At 36.2% G+C, this 19,783-nt stretch overlaps 2 protein-coding genes across 2 annotated transcripts in view; one reads left to right on the top strand and one right to left on the bottom strand.

Annotated features, from left to right (window-relative positions):
* LOC106136527 (voltage-dependent calcium channel type D subunit alpha-1) overlaps positions 1–19,783 on the bottom strand; it is a 66,691-nt gene that overhangs the window by 32,455 nt on the left and 14,453 nt on the right. Inside the window, exons 2-18 of the mRNA XM_060951530.1 lie at positions 19,303–19,502; positions 18,349–18,454; positions 17,433–17,572; positions 16,774–16,880; positions 15,584–15,736; positions 14,796–14,989; positions 14,338–14,441; positions 13,272–13,438; positions 12,344–12,441; positions 11,912–12,027; positions 11,492–11,594; positions 4,505–4,656; positions 3,802–4,012; positions 3,257–3,371; positions 2,728–2,813; positions 2,202–2,302; positions 1,000–1,112 (exon numbers count right to left, since the gene is read on the bottom strand). Coding sequence (XP_060807513.1) covers positions 1,000–1,112; positions 2,202–2,302; positions 2,728–2,813; positions 3,257–3,371; positions 3,802–4,012; positions 4,505–4,656; positions 11,492–11,594; positions 11,912–12,027; positions 12,344–12,441; positions 13,272–13,438; positions 14,338–14,441; positions 14,796–14,989; positions 15,584–15,736; positions 16,774–16,880; positions 17,433–17,572; positions 18,349–18,454; positions 19,303–19,496 — 2,260 coding nt within the window. The 5' untranslated portion in view covers positions 19,497–19,502. The remainder of the gene's footprint in view (positions 1–999; positions 1,113–2,201; positions 2,303–2,727; positions 2,814–3,256; positions 3,372–3,801; positions 4,013–4,504; positions 4,657–11,491; positions 11,595–11,911; positions 12,028–12,343; positions 12,442–13,271; positions 13,439–14,337; positions 14,442–14,795; positions 14,990–15,583; positions 15,737–16,773; positions 16,881–17,432; positions 17,573–18,348; positions 18,455–19,302; positions 19,503–19,783) is intronic.
* Positions 5,652–7,095, top strand: LOC132903381 (uncharacterized). The gene has a single exon (XM_060951632.1). The coding sequence runs from the start codon at positions 5,898–5,900 to the stop codon at positions 7,092–7,094; it is 1,197 nt and encodes a 398-aa protein (XP_060807615.1). The 5' UTR covers positions 5,652–5,897; the 3' UTR covers position 7,095.

Raw genomic sequence — 19,783 nt, 5'->3', positions numbered from 1 at the left:
TGAATTGCGTGATGCGCAGAAAGACACAGGTTCAAATCCCACCTCGGTCGTCACCATCACCAATGACTCATTTCAAAGTTATGTTCATTAGTTTCAATACTAACCGATGCTCTTACGGTGAAAGAAAACATCGCAAGGAAACCTGCACATTCAGGCAACTGGATGTGTAACCATGGATCCAATATGACCGGAGTCACTTCGTGTTAAAACCTGTCTCAGCCAATCCAGGGTCAGAGGCGAGGATGCAACCATGACTAAAGCCAGGGGGAAGAAGATACATGCTTCCCATGGATGTAGCAAACGGCGGTTATCCCTTAGCCGCCTTTTACGACATCCATGGGAAAGTACGTTGACTTGTTTTACCCTTTTTTAATTTACGATTAAGACAACAAACATAAGGGAATGTTGTGATGTGAAAGAAGATGTAGTTACAGGAATAGAAAAGGGTATGTTAAGATGGTTCGGTCATGTGGAGAGGATGAATGAAAGCAGGTTGACTAAGCAGATATACAAGGAGAGTGTGGAGGGAAAGGTCGGAGTGGGAAGACCTAGACGAACGTATCTTGATCAAATTAAGTACGTTCTGGCAAAGGGTAAGGTCAAGAGTACCCGAAACCGCTGGGCTTGCATGAAGCGAAGGAAGTATGCAGAGATCGTGGCAAGTGGAAAGAATATGTAGTCTCTGCCTACCCCTCCGTAATTTCACGTATGTATGTATGTACAAGTACTGTGTGGTCCCCGGCACCAATATAAAAAAAGAATGGGACCACTCCATCTCGTTCCCATGGATGTCGTAAAAGACGACCAATGAATAGGCTTATAAACTTGGGATTCTTCTTTTAGGCGATGGGCTAGCACCCTGTCACTATTTGAATCTCAATTCCATCATTAGGCCTAACAGCTGAACGTGGCCTGTCAGTCTTTTCAAGACTGTTGGCTCAGCCCAAGGGATATAGACGTGACTATATGTATGAATATATGTATGTACAACAAACAAACCGTTTTGCTTTTTTTCACTATTAACCAGTGCATCATTAGCATCATCAGTCTCGTCTTGATCCTGATGTTCCATCTCCTCTTCTGATTCAGTCTCCTCGTATTCATGCTCCGATCTGGAATGTCAAAAACTCATCATCACAGTTCGATCCAAAGGTTCGACTGGCAGAGAATGCCTTGAGGAAGTAAGTCCACCCTGTTGTACATTTTACGTGCATAAAGTTTAAATAAACTTATCACACATACATACATAAAAATCACGCCTCTTTCCCGGAGGGGTAGGCAGAGACTACCTCTTTCCACTTGCCACTTATCAAACACATCAAAACTATTTTATATTTAAGAGGTAGCTCTTGTCGGTGGAGTTAAGTGAACTTCCAAAAGGAAAAAAAAACCTTTGATATATAAAAACAATCATGAAATTACTAAGAGTTACCGAAAGAGGTCAAAAGTACCCGAAAGCACGTGGAAAGATGTAGTGTCTGCCTACCCCCCCAGAGAAGGGCATATGAATTTATCTATGTATACATGAAAGAACTAGATGTGCCCGCGACTTCGTCCGCGTCGAATAATTATTTTGGGCATCATTGAAGCCCTCTAGAATAAATAATTTCCCCCGTTTTTTTCTCATTTTCCATTATTTCTTCGCTCCTAATAGTTGCAGCGTGATGTTATATAACCTAAAGCCTTCCTCGATGAATGGTCTATTCAACGCAAAAATAATTTTTGCAACTCGAACCAGTAGTCCCTGAGATTAGCGCGTTCAAACAAACAAACTCTTCAGCTTTATAATATTAGTATAGATTATAATCGACACTAAATAAAGAAAAAAACCATTATTAACTTACCTCGCAACTCTCCTATACCTTTTGTAAGGTCGACTGCATGAAATAATTTAATTTTACCAAAATTACACATAGATTCTAGTAGCTACATTAATTATACCCATTGCGGGGTAGACAGATCTAACAGTTTTGAAGAGACCGAAAGGCCACGTTCAGCTGTTAGGCTTAATGATGGAATTACGATTCAAATAGTGACAGGTTGCTAGCCCATCGCCTATAAAAATCATCTTAAGTTTACCAGCCATTCCCTTTTACGCCTTCTACGACATCCATGTGTGAGATCGTGTGATCGAAAGTTCTGTTCTGAAGAGCCGGGAACCACACGGCATATAACTGAAATAAGTGCTGAATCAATCTTACCCTTCACTAGAATATCCTTCTTCTTCATTCAGGTATTCATCATCAGTCTCCCCTCTCTCCTCATCCAATTGTGGATTACCAGCTTCTGGGTTTTCGGCTTCCTGGGTTAAAAACGAATTTCATACTTAATTTCATAAAAAGTTTATTTAATACGTCAAATGTGTAATTTAGTATTGCCGTGTGGTTCCCGGCACCAATACAAAAAAGAATAGAACCACTCCATCTATTTCCCATGGATGTCGTAAAAGGCGACTAAGGCATAGGCTTACAAACTTGGGATTCTTTTTTAGGCGATGGGCTAGCAACCTGTCACTATTTGAATCTCAATTCTATCATTAAGCCAAATAGCTGGACGTGTCCATTCAGTCTTTTCAAGATTGTTGGCTCTGTCTACCCCGCAAGGGATATAGACGTGACCATATGTATGTATGTAATTTAGTCTTTTCAAGACTGTTTGCTCTGTCAAGGGATATAGACGTGATTATACGTAGGATGTGTATATGTATGTTAATTTATTACTTCTTACCTCTTTAACTTTCTCAATTTCGTCCATCTCCTCGGCGTCGCCCAAGTTGTCCACAGCGATAGCCAAGAAGACGTTCAGTAGGATATCTGATGATCTTTGATGATGGAAACTATTTCGTCAATATATTATGTCATCGGTTTATAAACACCGTAATTTTTTTATATAGGAATTAATATATTATTAATAAATTCTATCATAAAGCCAAACGGCTGAACGTGGACTATCAGCCTTTTCACGGCTGTTCGCTCTGTCTACCCCGTAAGGGATAAAGACGTGATCATATGTATGTATCTATAATATTAACTTATAATAAGTCGATCCCTTAGTCGCCTATTACGACATCCATAGGAAAGATATGGAGTGGTTCTATTCCTTGCGGGGTTCCTTCTTCCTTTCTCCATTTTTTTTTAATATTATGACTTAAATAAATATAAATATATAATTTATATTTATTTATGTCAAATAAATATAAATTATACTATATAAAAAAAGAACTCATTTCAAATATTTGCAAAAAGGATACAGTTACCACAGATGAAAATAACAATGAAGTATACTGAAGCGAGCATGCCCGGGGTACCGACCCCCCCGTAAGCGTTAATGCCGTGGTACATCACCACGTTCCAATCCTCACCAGTTAAGATCTGGAACGAGATGAAATTGGATTTGTACATACATACATACATACATATACGGGACAAATTACACAGATCGAGTTAGCCTCGAAGTAAGTTCGAGACTTGTGTTACGAGATACTAACTCAACGATACTATATTTTATAATAAATACATACATATAATCACGTCTATATCCCTTGCGGGGTAGACAGAGCCAATAGTCTTGAAAAGACTGAATGGCTACGTTCAGCTATTTGGCTTAAAGAATTGAGATTCAACTAGTGACAGGTTGCTAGCCTATCGCCTAAAAAAGAATCCGAAGTTTGAAAGCCTATCCCTCAGTCGCATTTTACGACATCCTTGGGAAAGAGATACTCCATCTCCTATTATTTTTTGTATTGGTGCCGGGAACCACACGGCACAATAGTAATAATATTAGTATAGATGTATGTATTACCTGAAACATAGTCAGCACAGCTTGCCAAAATGAATCGAAATTGTGTCTCTCCTTCTGTTCCTCCGGCTCGTAATCGAATTTCCCGCCAAAAACTTGCATGCCCAAAAGGGCGAAGATCATGATGAACAAGAAGAGAAGCAGAAGCAATGAGAAGATGGACTGGATCGAGTTGAGAAGAGAAGCGACTAGGTTGGACAGTGATCGCCAGTACCTGAAAATGTTAAATAATTATACTGGGTTAATATTGACCATAGACACAATACACTCCTATAAATACATACATAAAATCACGCCTCTTTCCCTGATGGGCAGGCAGAGACTACATCTTTCCACTTGCCGCGATCCCTGCACACTTCTTTCGCTTCATCCACATTCATAACTCTCTTCATGCAAGCTTGTCGGTTTCGGGTACTCTGGACCTGACCTTTTGCCAGAACGTTTCCGATTTGATTAAGGCATACTCGCCTTCCCACTCCAACGTTCCTATTCACGCTCCTCTTATATATTTGCTTAGTCAACCTGCTTTCATTCATCCTCTCCACATGACCAAACCATCTTATCAATTCCTGTCACTATATCTTCTTTCAAATCAGTCTTACCGTTTTCATCGTTACAATTTACAACCGTCTTGTATTATAAACTAGGTTCGCTGACTTCTAGCTGAGCGTTAATAGGTCAGTCAAATTTCTCATTTATGACTCACTTAGTGACTTTGAAGACACGCAACAGCCTGACGCAGCGTAACACCGAAATGCCCAGCTGTGGGATCGTCTCAGTGAGGGTCAGAGCCAACTCCACGATGGAACAGAACATGACGAAACAGTCGAACCGGTTGAAGAGGGAGACGAAGTAACCCTGAAAAGAAGAAGATTAATAAATACAAACATACATATAAACGTCTATATCCCTTGCGGGGAGAACAGGGCCAACAGTCTTGAAAAGACTGACAGGCCACGTTCAGCTTTTTGGCTTGATAATAGAAATTGAGATTCAAATAGTGACAGGTTGCTAGCGTACCTATCGCCTAAAAATAGAATCCCAAGTTTATAAGCCTATCCCTTAGTCGCCTTTTACGACATCCATGGGAGAGAGAAGGAGTGGACCTGTGAGGTTAGACTAAGTACCTATTTAATCTTCTATTATGTTAATCTTTGTACCACCTATATAATTGTGTTATTCCTTCAAATAGAGTAGTATTATTCGAGCATTCACTCGTTTCATTTACCTGACTACGTCACACCCTTATATGGCGACCCTGCCTATGGAATCTTCCACCGCGCCGCGAATTTGAGACGTTACTCGTGTAATCGTTAATAAGGACAATGGAAAAGTACCAGTTCTATCTTTGTTTCGGACTAAACGCTAGTGTACACGTGAATAAAAAATTTCACAAAAATAATGGGCTCCCCACAGTCTAAAGAAGAAACCCTGGTCATCCAGAATGCTGCGGCTGGCGATAATAAAGCAACTACAGAACAAATTCGTTTTCATATGAGCACCACAAATATTATCCTGTGTGTTATCCTGTTAATTATACTGTGTGGCGTGCTGTTCTTCATATATCGACTATATAGAAAATGCCATAGAAAATGGATTGTTAAGGAGATAAATCGGGCGACTATAAGAAGATCACTTTTCCGGCGACAGTTGGAAGACCTTAACCCACCCCAAAAAATCTATTCAAAAGAAATGGTGTAAAAAATAAATAAAAATAAAAGTGCATAAATATATTTCAAAAGTGAAAATTTATTATATAAAAATAAATATTAAAAAAAAAAAAAAAAAAAAAAAGTGAAAATAATAAAATACAATAATCTACTTAAAAAAAAAAAAAAAAAAAAAGTATCTTAAATATATAATCAAATATCCTAATAATAATTTTATGTACGAGATATAGGTCACCGGTAAGGAATGCAGCGACTTTCCATATACGGACGGACGGATGATGCACTGTGACTGAACTTTGGACTTGATAGTGTTAATTGTAATCGCGATTATATTTTAAAGTCTATTTTTATTTATTTTTTAATGTGTTATGTTCTTTATGTGCACAGGTACAAGAATATTTTACTCTACGTTATGGTGGTAAGTGACTAATGGAAACTATTATATCATTGTATGAGGAATTAAAGAAAATTAGAGTATATTTAATTAAATTAGGAGCCAGTCGAAGAACGGAAAAAGTGTTAGTAAACAAATTAAATGAGATTAATGCAATCTATGAGAAATATGAGACGTGGCTGATAGGTTTTGAAGAAAAACTTAAGAGAAAATATTATAGTTCGGATGATATTATATTAATCAAAAATTATTGTAGTCGATTTTTAGAGTTACATGAAAATATTTTAGTGTTGTGTAATAGTGATAAGCCGAAGTCATCGTTCAACATGAATTCTTTTGATTTAAAAACGGCGTTAAATCTTTTACCTATTATGACAAATGAGGAGTCGAATACAAAACAGTTGATTGATAACATTGAATATTATAATACTTTATTGAAAGAAGATACATGTAAACAAAATTTAATTAATTTCGTATTAAAAAGTAGGCTTTCTCCTGAAGCTAAGTTAAAATTAAAATCAAAATATGAATCAGTTAATGAGTTAATTATTGATATGAGAAATGTATTATTGTGTAAGAAAGCTGCAACGGCAATACAAAATAAATTACAAAAAATTAGACAAAATGACTTGTCAATTGCTGACTATGGTAAAGAAATAACGGAACTATTTGTTGATTTAACGATAACGCAAGCTGACGGGAATGATCAATGCTATAAAATATTAAAACCTATTAATGAAAAAATGGCTGTTAAGCAATTTGCTGACGGCTTGCGTAATCGTCGACTTAGTACGATTATTTCTGCCAGGAATTATAGTTCACTTAAAGATGCTGTACAGGCAGCCCAAGATGAAGAAGTATCAATTCCTTCAACATCTGGAGAAATCATGGGTATGTACAAGAAACCATACCATAATAAATATTTCAACAATGGTTCAAATTATTATAGAAGCTGGCGTGGAGGACGTTGCCGCTATCCTGTACATAGAGGAAGAGCTCGAGGACAGCAAGCAGCTCATCTAGCTTCTCGAGGACAAGGGTCACGAGGTCAGTACACGCGAGGAAGTAGCGGAGGTCCACAGCAGAGAGGTAAATTTTTTAATTCAACTAGAGGAAATCAAGGGATGCGTAATAATCGTAATATTCATTTAATGCATGATAATGATAATAATAATTTCGAAAAATTTGAAGAGTCAGAACTTTCTTTGAATCAGTTTTTTCGTGAGGAATAGTGAAAAATTTATTTTAGCCAGTGATAGTAATTGTTATATTTCTTTACTTTCATCATCATGTAATAATTATAACAAAAAATATTTTTTAGTAGATTCTGGAGCATCAATATCGGCATGTACGTATAAACATGCTATAGAATGTAACATTCCAATCCATAAGGAGAATGTAACAATCAACGGTTTAGGTGGAAGTGTACAAGCAATAGGATACTTATTTTTACCATTAACTTTTAATAATGAAACATTCAATCATAAGTTTTTTGTTTTTCAAAATTTACCAATTAAAGGAAGTGGAATTTTAGGCCGTGATTTTTTAAATAGATGCAAAGCTCAATTAGACTTCAGTAAAAATACTTTGACATTATTTATTAATTCGAAAATTACTTTACCTTTAATAAATACATGTAATGTTATTTTTGAGATCCCAGCTAGAAGCGAGTCAATACATTTTATACATACGGACATTAATGAAGATTGTGTCATATTATCTCAAGAAATAAAACATGGTATATTTTTAGCAAGTTCCATATGTTCACCAAAAGATGGATTGATTCCTGTTAGAATACTTAATGTTACTGAAAATGATGTTCAACTCACAGAAATAAATCCAAAAATTGATAAAGTTAGTAACTATAATATTTGTGAATTTGAAAAGTCAACGACCGATTCAAATAGAGTGAAAAAACTTTTCTCATTAATGAAATTACAACATTTAAATATTGAGGAACAAAAAACTATTGAGAACATTTGCGCTAAATATTCAGATATATTTTACCTCCCTGGTGATAAATTAAGTACTACTGATGTATACACACATACTATTTCTGTCAAACCTAATACAAATCCAATCTTTTCAAAACAATATCGTTTGCCATACTCTCAAAAGGACGAAATTAAACGCCAAATTGATAAAATGTTAGAGGAAGGGATAATTGAACCTAGCAAGAGCGATTGGTCTAGTCCAATACTGTTAGTACCTAAAAAATCAGATTCAACAGGAGACAAAAAATGGAGGCTTGTCGTAGATTATAGGAAATTGAATAATCAGATTGAAGACGATAAATTCCCACTACCAGATATTACTGAAATTCTGGACTCGTTGTCAGGTAGCATTTATTTCACACATTTAGACTTGCATCAAGGATACTATAATGTTAATTTAGATGAAAACAGTAGAAAATTTACAGCTTTCCATTCAGGACAGTATCAGATGACACGTATGCCAATGGGACTTAAAACTAGCCCAAGTTCATTTTCCAGAATGATTACATTGGCAATGGCTGGTCTAAATTATGAAAAATGTCTAATTTATTTAGATGACTTAATTGTTTTTGGCCGTAATTTAACAATTCATAATAAAAATTTACAAGATGTTTTTGAAAGATTACGTCAGGTCAATTTAAAATTGAACCCAGTAAAATGCGATTTTCTTAAAAAAGAAATTTTGTATTTAGGTCATGTGATTTCTAATGAAGGTATAATGCCGGATCCTGCAAAAATATCTGCAGTACAAAATTATCCAGTTCCTACAAATTCAGACGAAGTAAAAAGATTTGTAGCTTTCACGAATTACTATAGAAAATTCATACCAAAATTTGCAGAAATCGCATATCCTTTAAATAAATTAACTAGAAAAGGCGTACCATTTGAATGGAATACCGAAAGTCAAAACTCTTTTGAAAAACTAAAAAAACTACTAATAAGCCCACCTGTGTTACAGTATCCCGATTTTTCGGAACAAAATAAATTTATAGTACAAACTGATGCTTCAAATAATGCTATAGGAGCAATTTTATCAAACAAAAATGGACGACCAATAGCTTATGCTAGTAGGAGCTTAAATAAAGGTGAAAAGAATTATCCAGTGATAGAAAAAGAATTGCTAGCAATAGTATGGGCTGTGAAGTATTTTCGTCCATATTTATATGGACGCCCATTTAAAATACTGACAGACCATAAACCACTAGTATACTTGTTCAATATGAGAGATCCTTCGAGTAGGCTCATGAAATTTAGAATCATATTAGAGGAATATAATTTTGAAGTAGAATATGTTAAAGGTTCTGAAAATGCAGCTGCAGATGCATTGTCTAGAATCACATTAAATGATTTAAAAGAAATGCACGAAAGTGTTATTAATGTTATGACAAGAGCGGGCGCAAGAAAATTAAATAAACTAGATTCATCGGTAGATATGGATGCTTTAGACTTGAGGCCTGATCAACCAAAGGTCGTAAGTACCCATATAAGACCGAAAGAATCAGTAGAATTAAAACTTATTGATATTAAGGGACTAAAACAATTTAAAAAAGAGGGAATTATCACAAAAGAAAATAAAATATTATGCTATATTGAAAGTAAAAGAACAATTTATGTGAAATTTCTAGATTCTCAATCACAAATGACGCGAGGCGAATTTGTGAGAGATTTAGATAATTTTTGTAATTTATTAAAGTTAGAAGAAATATACATATTAAAGAGTAAAGATAATGAAATTTTTATAGAAAAATTATTAGATAAAATAAAAAACGATAAGAATAGGTCCGGACCGCGTATATGTATTTTAAGTAATGTAAAAAGAATTGAGAATAAACATGATAGAAAAATAATTTTAAATGATTTTCATCTCTTGCCTAGCAGTGGCCATGCTGGTATGAGAAGAATGTCAAACAACATAAAGAAATATTATTTCTGGCCTGGTATTGATAAAGATGTTAGAGAATTTGTAAAACGTTGCGACAGTTGTCAACGTCAAAAACATTCAATACCAAAGAAAGAACCAATGGAAATTACTAGTACAGCGCATACTGCATTTGAAAAAGTATTCTTAGATCTTGTTGGTCCTTTGGAAAGAGATAATGATAATTATTCTTATATACTAACGTGTCAATGCGAACTGACAAAATATGTAGAAGGTTATCCCTTAATTTCCAAAAAAGCTGATGAAGTAGCAAGATCGTTTGTTAATAATTTTATTCTCAGGTATGGTGTGCCAAAATGTATAGCTACAGATAGAGGGAAGGAGTTTTTATCAGAAATTTTTCAAGAGGTATGTAAATTATTAAATATTAAACAACTCAACTCAACAGCCCACCATCACGAGTCCATAGGAGCTCTGGAAGTCACTCACAAACATTTGAATGCGTTTCTACGTATTCAAACAGAGAATCACCCGGAGATGTGGAGTAAGTGGATTCCTTTTTGGTGTTTCTCTTACAATACAGGAGTTCATACTGAAACAGATTTCACCCCGTACGAGTTGGTGTTTGGTAAGAAATGTTCTCTCCCTAGTAATCTGACAAATGATGTAGAACCTCTTTATAATTATGAGAGCTATCCACATGAATTGAAATACCGTTTGCAACTTTCTCAAAAAGAGGCTAGAAATAATTTGTTAAGAAGTAAGATAAATAGAAAGTATGTGTATGACAAAATTATAAATCCTGTAAGCTATAAGGAAAATGATTTAATTTTAGTAAAAAATAATACACCTAGTAATAAATTAGACAATATATATTTAGGCCCTTATAAAGTTATTAAGGACATACCACCAAACGTAGAGATAATAAATAAGTATGGTAAAATAGACATTGTACATAAAAACCGTACAAAACCTTATTATAAAACGTAAAAAATAGATTATATTTTATCAATTTGACTGTAAAAAAAAAAAAATACTTATATTATATAAATTCATTTTTTTTTTTCAATAAGTGCGGTGCTGTGAGGTTAGACTAAGTACCTATTTAATCTTCTATTATGTTAATCTTTGTACCACCTATATAATTGTGTTATTTCTTCAAATAGAGTAGTATTATTCGAGCATTCACTCGTTTCATTTACCTGACTACGTCACACCCTTATAGACCTATTCCCTTTTTTTATTGGTGCCAGAACCACACGGCACATATTAGTGAGCCGCACAGCCTTCTAAAATTATTCCCAGTTATACCCACGCCTCCCTGGTAAGCGATAGAGGTGTGCCTGCGACCACGATAAAAAGGCGGACGGATTGTGGCTTCAACAAAAACAGAAGCATCATAATGGCGGCGATGTGCGCTTGAGTGACTGACAGAGAACTTGACATTTCGTGAGAGAATCTATGACGTAATGGCGGCCAGCTGTCATACTATTGGTAAGAGTGTGTGCGTGAGGCGTGTATATGTACAGTGGGCTTCATATTGCCGTATAGTAAAATTCCGTCCGCCTTTCTTTCTATGTCTATGATAACATAGAGGAAAACATTCTTATCCAACGCGGCAAATAACCGAATCAATTTTTTTAAAAAAAGAACTCATTAAAATTTTATAGTGAGATAAACGCGAAAAATATACAAGAACATACAAACATAGATAGATTATAATTTCAAGTTTATTTTAATTAATTAGAAATCTCACCTGAATACCCAGAGCGTACATTTTGACCAGCATTTCCATTGTGAACAAAACCACGAACAAATAATTCGCATAGTTTTGGAAGTCATCCAGCCACGGGCTTTGTCTGAAAAATACATGCATACATACATACAGTCATGTCTATATCCCTTGCAGGAAAAACAGAGTCAACAGTCTTGAAAAGACCGAAAGGCCACCAGATATATAGCTAAATGATGGAATTGTGACACTACAAAACGACAATAAGTAAGTATAAATAAAATAAAAAAGAAAAATAAAACAAGCCGTGTTTAACTTCAAATATTATAAATTAGGCTTTTCATAAGGATATATAGGGAGGGAAAAGTTATTATATATGTTAAAAAAAAATGGCGGAACAAACTGAAATACTGCCTCTGCAGACGAACGATAAAAATAACGTACTTGTAGTGTTCTGTAGCCAGGACCATAGTATTCAGGAATACTAGTACAATGATGGACCAATAAAACGCTTGAGATTTCACAGCTTTCCTGCATGCCCTGCGCATACGCCGATTTACCTACAAACACAAAAAAAAAAAAATATTTTATTCATCACTCATCATAGCAATTATAGATGTGATCTCAATGTAATTATTAACGGACATATAATTACTTTTTTGTCCCTTACGGGGTACGCAGAGCCAACAGTCTCCAAAAAATTTTAAAACTACATTCAGCCGTGTGGTTTTAGGCGATTCGCTAGCATCCTGTCATTATTTGAATCTCAATTCCACCATTAAGCCAAACAGCAGAACGTGGCGTTTCAGTCTTTTCAAGACTATTGGCCCTGCCTACCCCGCTACATACTAGACGTGATTATATGTGTGTACGCACCTTATCAAACCTCTTGAAGTAGGCTTTACAAGTGCTATGATGGACCTGCTCATTCACTTCAGTTTGCGACCCGTCGTTGCTTTTTCTGTCGTTTTTACCTGAAAACAAAACGACTAGAAAATTATGAAGACTTAATCTAGCAATAATCTAGTCTTAATTATTATAATTTTCTAATTTTCGCGTTCCCGGCATTGCGTGTGGTTCCCGGCACCAATACCAAAAGAGAATACGACCACTCCATCTCTTTCCCATGGATGTCGTAAAAGGCGACTAAGGGATAGGCTTACAAACTTGGTATTCTTATTTTTAGGCGATGGGCCAGCAACCTGTCACTATTTGAATCTCAATTCTACATTCAGTCTTTTCAGGACTGTTGGCTCTGTCTACCCCGCAAAGGATATAGACGTGACCATATGTATGTGCTACGACGCACACTGGGCTCCTTTACAGAACGGAACAGGGCAAACAATAAAAGGAAAATACAAATAAAAACCTTTTTGTAGCACTAACTCAATCTATTTAAAACACCTGGGTGACCGAGCAGTGCTCGATGTTTTTTTGTGAACTGTTTCAAATAACATCAAAAAACTGTCGTCTAGCAACCATCTTATAAAAAAAGATGCAAATATATCAAGAACTAATATTCCAACTCAGCTACATCGTTTTTAAGGACCGTGGGCACATGTATTTCAAATTAAAAAAAAAATTAAGTATACCTATCTACGAACGTATCTTGATCAAATTAAGGACGTCCTGGTAAAGGGTCAGGTCAAAAGTACCCGAAACCGCCGAGCTTGCATGAAGAGAGTTATGAATGTGGATGAAGCGAAGGAAGTATGCAGAGATCGTGGCAAGTGGAATGAGGTAGTCTCTGCCTACCCCTCCGGGAAAGAGGCGTGATTTTATGTATGTATGTATGTAAGTATACCTTGCGAATCTGAATCTTGTTCCTTTAGGTTAGGGTCTAAATCCAGTTCCTCGGCCACTGTGATCCAGTTGAGGTATCCTTTCAGATCCTCTTCGAACTGCTGCCTCTCTCTGGACTTCTGGAAGTCACCGCGGCTTTTCGCCTTCTCTCTTTCTTTTGAGAACTCTCTGGTACAGAAAAAAGTGTATTAAAAAAAAAATTGTTTAAAAAAAAACTAAAAAACTACGCTTTTATTGCTAATCGAACTAAAAAATAGAAAAATCGCTAGCGTGCTAGCTCTGTCTCTTTTACTCTCCTACGCCTTCGTAGCAGAGTAAGAGAGACAGAGCTATCTAAAAATGAATTTATTAATCCTGGCAGTTTTAATAAGGATAATGAGAAACTCTTATCAAAATATTGCATTGTCATCGGTCCTTGATACGTGTGCAAAGTTCCAAGTTGATCAGACGTTTAGAAACCAGTGAAAATTAAGCTCAAAGATTCCGTTACATACATACATACAACCCAAGCTAATATAAAAGCGTAGTAATAAACTGAGAACTATAAATTATGACATTAAAAATTGACTGCGATATTTTCTGAATATAATATTGATTTTGATTTTATATATTCTAACTGCCGTGTGGTTCCCGGCACCAATACAAAAAATAATAGTACCACTCCATCACTTTCCCACGGATGTCGTTAAAGGCGACTAAGGGATAGGCTTATAAACTTGGGATTCAAAAAAAAAAAAAAATTCAATGTTTTTTATTCATTATTATAGGATACTATTATATCGCTTAATAATTGTCGTATGGTTTAACAACTTGGTTGACGTCAAATAAATTACTTAAAAACTAAGTTTACTGCCGCTTCCAAGGCGTCAGTGCAGAAGAAGCGGTAACAAACTGCTGATTCTTCTTTAAGGCGATGGGCTAGCAACCTGTCACTATTTGAATCTCAATTCTATCATTAGGCTGAAACAGTTGAACGTGGCCTATCAATGTTTTCAAGACTGTTGGCTCTGTCTACCCCGCAAGGGATATAGACGTGATGATATGTATATATGTATGTAAATTCTTACCCAGACAACACACCAAGAATCAGGTTCATCACGAAAAAGTTGCCAAATATAACCAAAGTCACAAAATATACGGATGAGAATAAATTGCCTTTGACATCTGTGATCTGAAAACAGAAAAAAAGTAAACATTCGATAATTAACACACATGGTGTGATTATTATAATTTGTGCCGTGTGGTTTCCGGTACAATAGAAAAAAGAATAGGACCACTCACTCTTTTTTTTTTAATGGACGTCATAAAAGGCGGCTAATGTCATACCCAACTTTCACTCCCATACATTAATGTCGGGACCAACACGCCCCTGTGAACAGCCAATCGAGCCTTTTTGGATAGTTTCTGACTGCTCATAAAGGCATGCAAAGCTCCATTCACCATGTTCCCCGCGTTCACTCTCCTTTCAATATCACTATCATACTTGCCATCTGACGTCCTTAATTATTTATGTTAAAATACTTACAGCATACATAATATCAGTCCACCCTTCCAGTGTGATGCATTGGAAGACTGTGAGCATAGCGTAGCCTATATTATCAAAATTCGTTATTCCAAAATTGGGACCCTCCCAGTATTCTGTACAAAGGTACCCAGGGGGGCACCTGAAACCCATGCCATCATTGCTGCAAGGGTTAGGGTCTTCTATCATTTCCCTTTCTGGAAAAAAAATCCTGGATAAATTAAAGGTTTGCCGTGTGGTTATAGAGATACGTGTACGAAGTGCTGTTCTCGGTCACTTTTCAAAATCATACTTCACAATTTTGAGTGTTTTTTTTTAAATACAATAATAAAACGGCTGTGACATAAATCATCAATTTAATATAAATATATATATCTCGTATATATCTCGTAACACAAGTTTCGAATTTACTTCGACGCTAACTTAATCTGTATAATTTGTCCCGTATATAAGTAAATTTATTATATTATATAAATATATATATCATATAATATAATAAATTTTATATGTAAATTGTGTGTTATGTAATTGTGTACGAAACTTGTGTTACGAGATACTAACGCAACGATACTATATTTTATAGTAAATACTTATATAGATAAACATCCAAGTCAATCAGAAAATGTTCATTTCTCATCATGCCCTGGCCAGCATTCGAACCTGGGACCTCCGGTGTCAAAACAAGCGTACTACCGCTGCGCCAAGGAGGTTACATATAGTAACATTATAGAACGTGTAGATATATACTGACCACAGACAGACATATGATGAAACTACATTTTCTGTTTTACCTGTATCATTGGTGAAGCAGGTTACGTGTAGGGCTCCTGAGAACAGCTCCAAACCTATGATGGCGTAAATGATGATGACGAAGAGTACCAGGAAGGCGATGTGGCAGAGAGGAACCATCGCCTTTAGGATCGAGTTCAATACTATTTGTAGACCTGAAAGAAAAGTGTCAGATATTATTTATTTATTTATTTATTTAAACTTTATGCACGTAAAATGTACAACAGGTGGGCTTAATGCCACAAGGCATTATCTGCCAGTCGAACCTTCGGACCAAACTGAGATGGAAGTACGGGAGGTGCAATGACTTTAAAAAAAAATTATTAATAATAAAAATATGAATAGGTAATAGATTACTTTATAATAGATAGACATTCCTATAATAGAAAAAGAATAGGACCACTCCATCTCTTACCCGTGGATATCGTAAAAGGCGACTAAGGGATAGACAAATTAAGTATTCTTCTACTAGGCGATGGGCTTACAACCTGTCACTATTTGAATCTCAATTCTATCACTGAACCAAGCAGTTGAACGTAGCCTACCAGTATTTTTACCACTGTTGGCTCTGTCTACCCAGCAAGGAATGTAGAAGTGACTATAAATATGTATCTATGTAAAAATAATAAAACGTAATTGTGTAATTAATTAGTTATTGTAACGCATCCTCAATGCTTTTAACGTGCGCTAGAATAGTATAGAATAGAATATAATTTATTTTCATAATTCGATACAAGGTATCACTTCTTGACGTCACATCACTTAAATCTAATTATAATTACTACCGCTTCCAAAGCGCATGTGTAGAAGAAGCGGCGAAACAAACTACACTGCAGCATTTTCATCGGACGTCAATTTACAAATATAGACACTCTTATAACTACGCTGCCTCTTTGATTCTGGATACTACTTTATATTTTTGGTTGACCGGAAGAAATCCCGTTTGGGATAAGTCCGCCATTAGTAAGTACATATTCTTCAAAATCCAATGAATGTTTTCTATTTTTTGTTACAATTTTTTACTTTGATGTGCAATAAATAGTTAACAAAAAATATGTTTTCTTTTTTTTTGTTAATTTTTTTTTGATGTGCAATAAAGAGTTAACAAAAAATATGTTTTCTATTTTTTTGTTACAGTTTTTGTTTTTGATGTGCAATAAAGAGTTTAGAAACAAACAAACAAAACGCTTACTCGGCACTCCGGACACCAACCGCAGCGGCCGCAGCACTCTGAAAGCCCTCAAAGCTTTCACATCGAATGAGTCCCGCCAAATGTACTGCATCACTTGACTAGCTATACTGTTAACAATATAAAATTGATTAATTATACATATGTACGTACATACATACATACATATAGTCACGTCTATATCCCTCACGGGGTAGACAGAGTCAATCGTCCCGAAAGGACTGAATGGCCACGTTCAGCTGCTCGGCTTAATGATGGAATTGAGATTTTATGTTTGTATGTACGTGCCGTGTGGTTCCCGGCACCAAAAGGAAAAAGAATAGGACCACTCCATCTCTTTCCCATGGATGTCATAAAAGGCGACTTAGGGATAGGCTTATAAACTTGACATTCTTCTTTTAGGCGATGTGCTAGCTACCTGTCACTATTTGAATCTCAATACTATCATTAAGCCAAACAACTGAACGTGGCCTTTAAGACTGTTGGCTCTGTCTACCCCGCAAGGTAAATAGACGTGATTATATATAGGTATGTATGAATAGATTTTTTGAAATGTACTTACTCATCTTATTTTACATACATACATATGGTCACGTCGATATCCCTTGTGGGATAGACAGAGCCGACAGTGTTGAAAAGACTGATTTTTAAATGCGACTTACCCAATAGTAACTATAGTAAAATCCAGACTGTTCCACGTGTTCCTCAAATAAGCACCAGGATGGAACAGGAATCCGTATGCTATGATCTTCATGAAGCATTCACCAGTGAATATAGCCATGAACACCCATTCCACTTTTTCCTGAAAACATAATTACTATATCCTACTACTATTATAAAGGCGAAAGTTTGTATGGATGTATGGATGTTTGTTACTCTTTCACGCAAAAACTACTGAACCGATTACCATGAAATTTGGTATGTAGGTAGCTGAAGACCCAGAATAACACATAGGCTACTTTTTATCCCAGGGTTCCCGCGGGATTGATAGGGTTTCCATGCGGACGAAGTCGCGGGCGGCCTCTAGTTAATAGATATGGGTGCCGTGTGGTTCCCGGCACCATTACAAAAAAGAATAGGACCACTCCATCTCTTTCCCACGGATGTCGTAAAAGGCTGACTAAGGGATAGGCTTATAAACTTGGTATTCCTCTTTTAGGCGATGTGCTAGCAACCTGTCACTATTTGAATCTCAATTCCATCATAAAGCCAAACAGTTGAACGTGGAATATCAGTCTTTTCAAGACTGTTGGCTCTGCCTACCCCGCAAGGTGTATAGACGTGATTATATGTACGAGTATACATATATTAATATGAGTATAGTTTACAAAATGGTCTTTGAAACTTCATTTTATTGAAAAAATAATAATTTTCAATTGAATTATAGCCATGAGAAAACAATAATTGCTGCCGTGTGGTTCCCGGCACCAGTAGAAAAGAAATAATAGGACCACTCTAACTCTTTCCCATAGATGTCGTAAAAGGCGAGTAAGGGATATACATATATCTAAAAATACTAACCGTGCGAAGCCGGAACGGGTCGCTAGTGTAAAAATAAAGGCAAATATATTAACTCACCAATATCTGATTAGTATTATTTGTATCTCCGGACGGATAAGGCGTGAAAACAGCTAAAGCTATGCAGTTGGCGAATATAGTCGTTAATATCATGTACTCAAATGGTCTGAAGATATTGTTGAGGAATATTTATGGTGAAGAAATCCCAACTAATAATATAAATGAGAAATAGGTTTGTGGGCGACTAAGGGAATGGCTTATTATATTATATACTTGGGATTCTTCTTTGAATCGATTTGAATCTCAATTCTATCATTACGCCTAACGTGGCTTGTCAGTCTTTCAGGTCTGCTGGCTCTGTCTACCCCGCAAGGGATATAGACGTGATTAGAATTAAGAGCTACAGCTTGTGCGGTGAGGGAAAGCATCGTAAGGAAACCTGCACATTCAGGCAACTGATGTGTAACCATGATCGATCCAATACGGGTTAGGTTTACCTGAGAAGGTTGCGGAGGTCAGATAGGAAACGCTTAGTATAAAAACCTGACTCACCCAATCCAGGATCCATGGTCAACGGCATACCCCGGGCTCCTCTCCAGAATGTTGAGGACGCAACAAGAATAAAGCCAGGAGGAAGAAGAACTCTTGCCTTGACAATACCCAAATCGTCTCCAAAAGGGGAAGACAGAATATTTGTTCATTGAATTATTTGTCTATACTAATATTATAAAGCTGAAGAGTTTGTTTGTTAGTTTGAACGCGCTAATCTCAGGAACTACTGGTGCGAATTAAAAAAATCTTTTTGTGTTGAATAGACCATTTATCGAGGAAGGTTTTAGGCTATGTAACATCACGCTGCAACTTTTAGGAGCGAAGAAATAATGGAAAATGTGAAAAAAGGGGGAAATCATTCATCCTTGAGGGCTTCAATGATGTCTTAAATAACTATACCACGCGGACGCAGTCGCGGGCACAGCTAGTAAATAAATAAATAATATATTTCAAAAAGGATACTTCCACTCCACAATATCAATACAAAAGACCCTAAATTTATTCTCTTTGTGTAGGCAAAAGAGGCTCCGCACTGGCCGTTCTGGCATGGGTTTTCCCCTGGGTCTGGACTTCTCCTTCTTCTTGGCTACCACCGCCGTGGGGTCCACCACACTGTCAGCACCAGGAGTGGTAGCTCCTATTTGAGCCTCCGCCATCTTGACCTGAAACAAATGAAATGAAAAATGTTGATTTCTAATATTATTCTACAGAATGTTTCCCGGCACCAATAGGAAAAACAATAGGACCAATCCATCTAAACATCCTATGGATGTCGTATAAGGCGACTAAGGGATAGCCTTATATACTTGGGATTCCTCTTTTAGGCGATGGGCTAGCAACCTGTCACTATTTGAATCTCAATTCTACCATTAAGCCAAGCGGCTGGCTTTGGCTGGCCTTTCAGTCTTTTGATGACTGTTGACTCTGTCTACCCCGCGAGGGA

This window comes from Amyelois transitella, chromosome 25, assembly GCF_032362555.1.
Source record: "Amyelois transitella isolate CPQ chromosome 25, ilAmyTran1.1, whole genome shotgun sequence".
In the NCBI taxonomy this organism is placed as follows: Eukaryota; Metazoa; Arthropoda; class Insecta; order Lepidoptera; family Pyralidae; genus Amyelois; species Amyelois transitella.
This window is presented reverse-complemented; position numbering and strand designations above follow the sequence as displayed.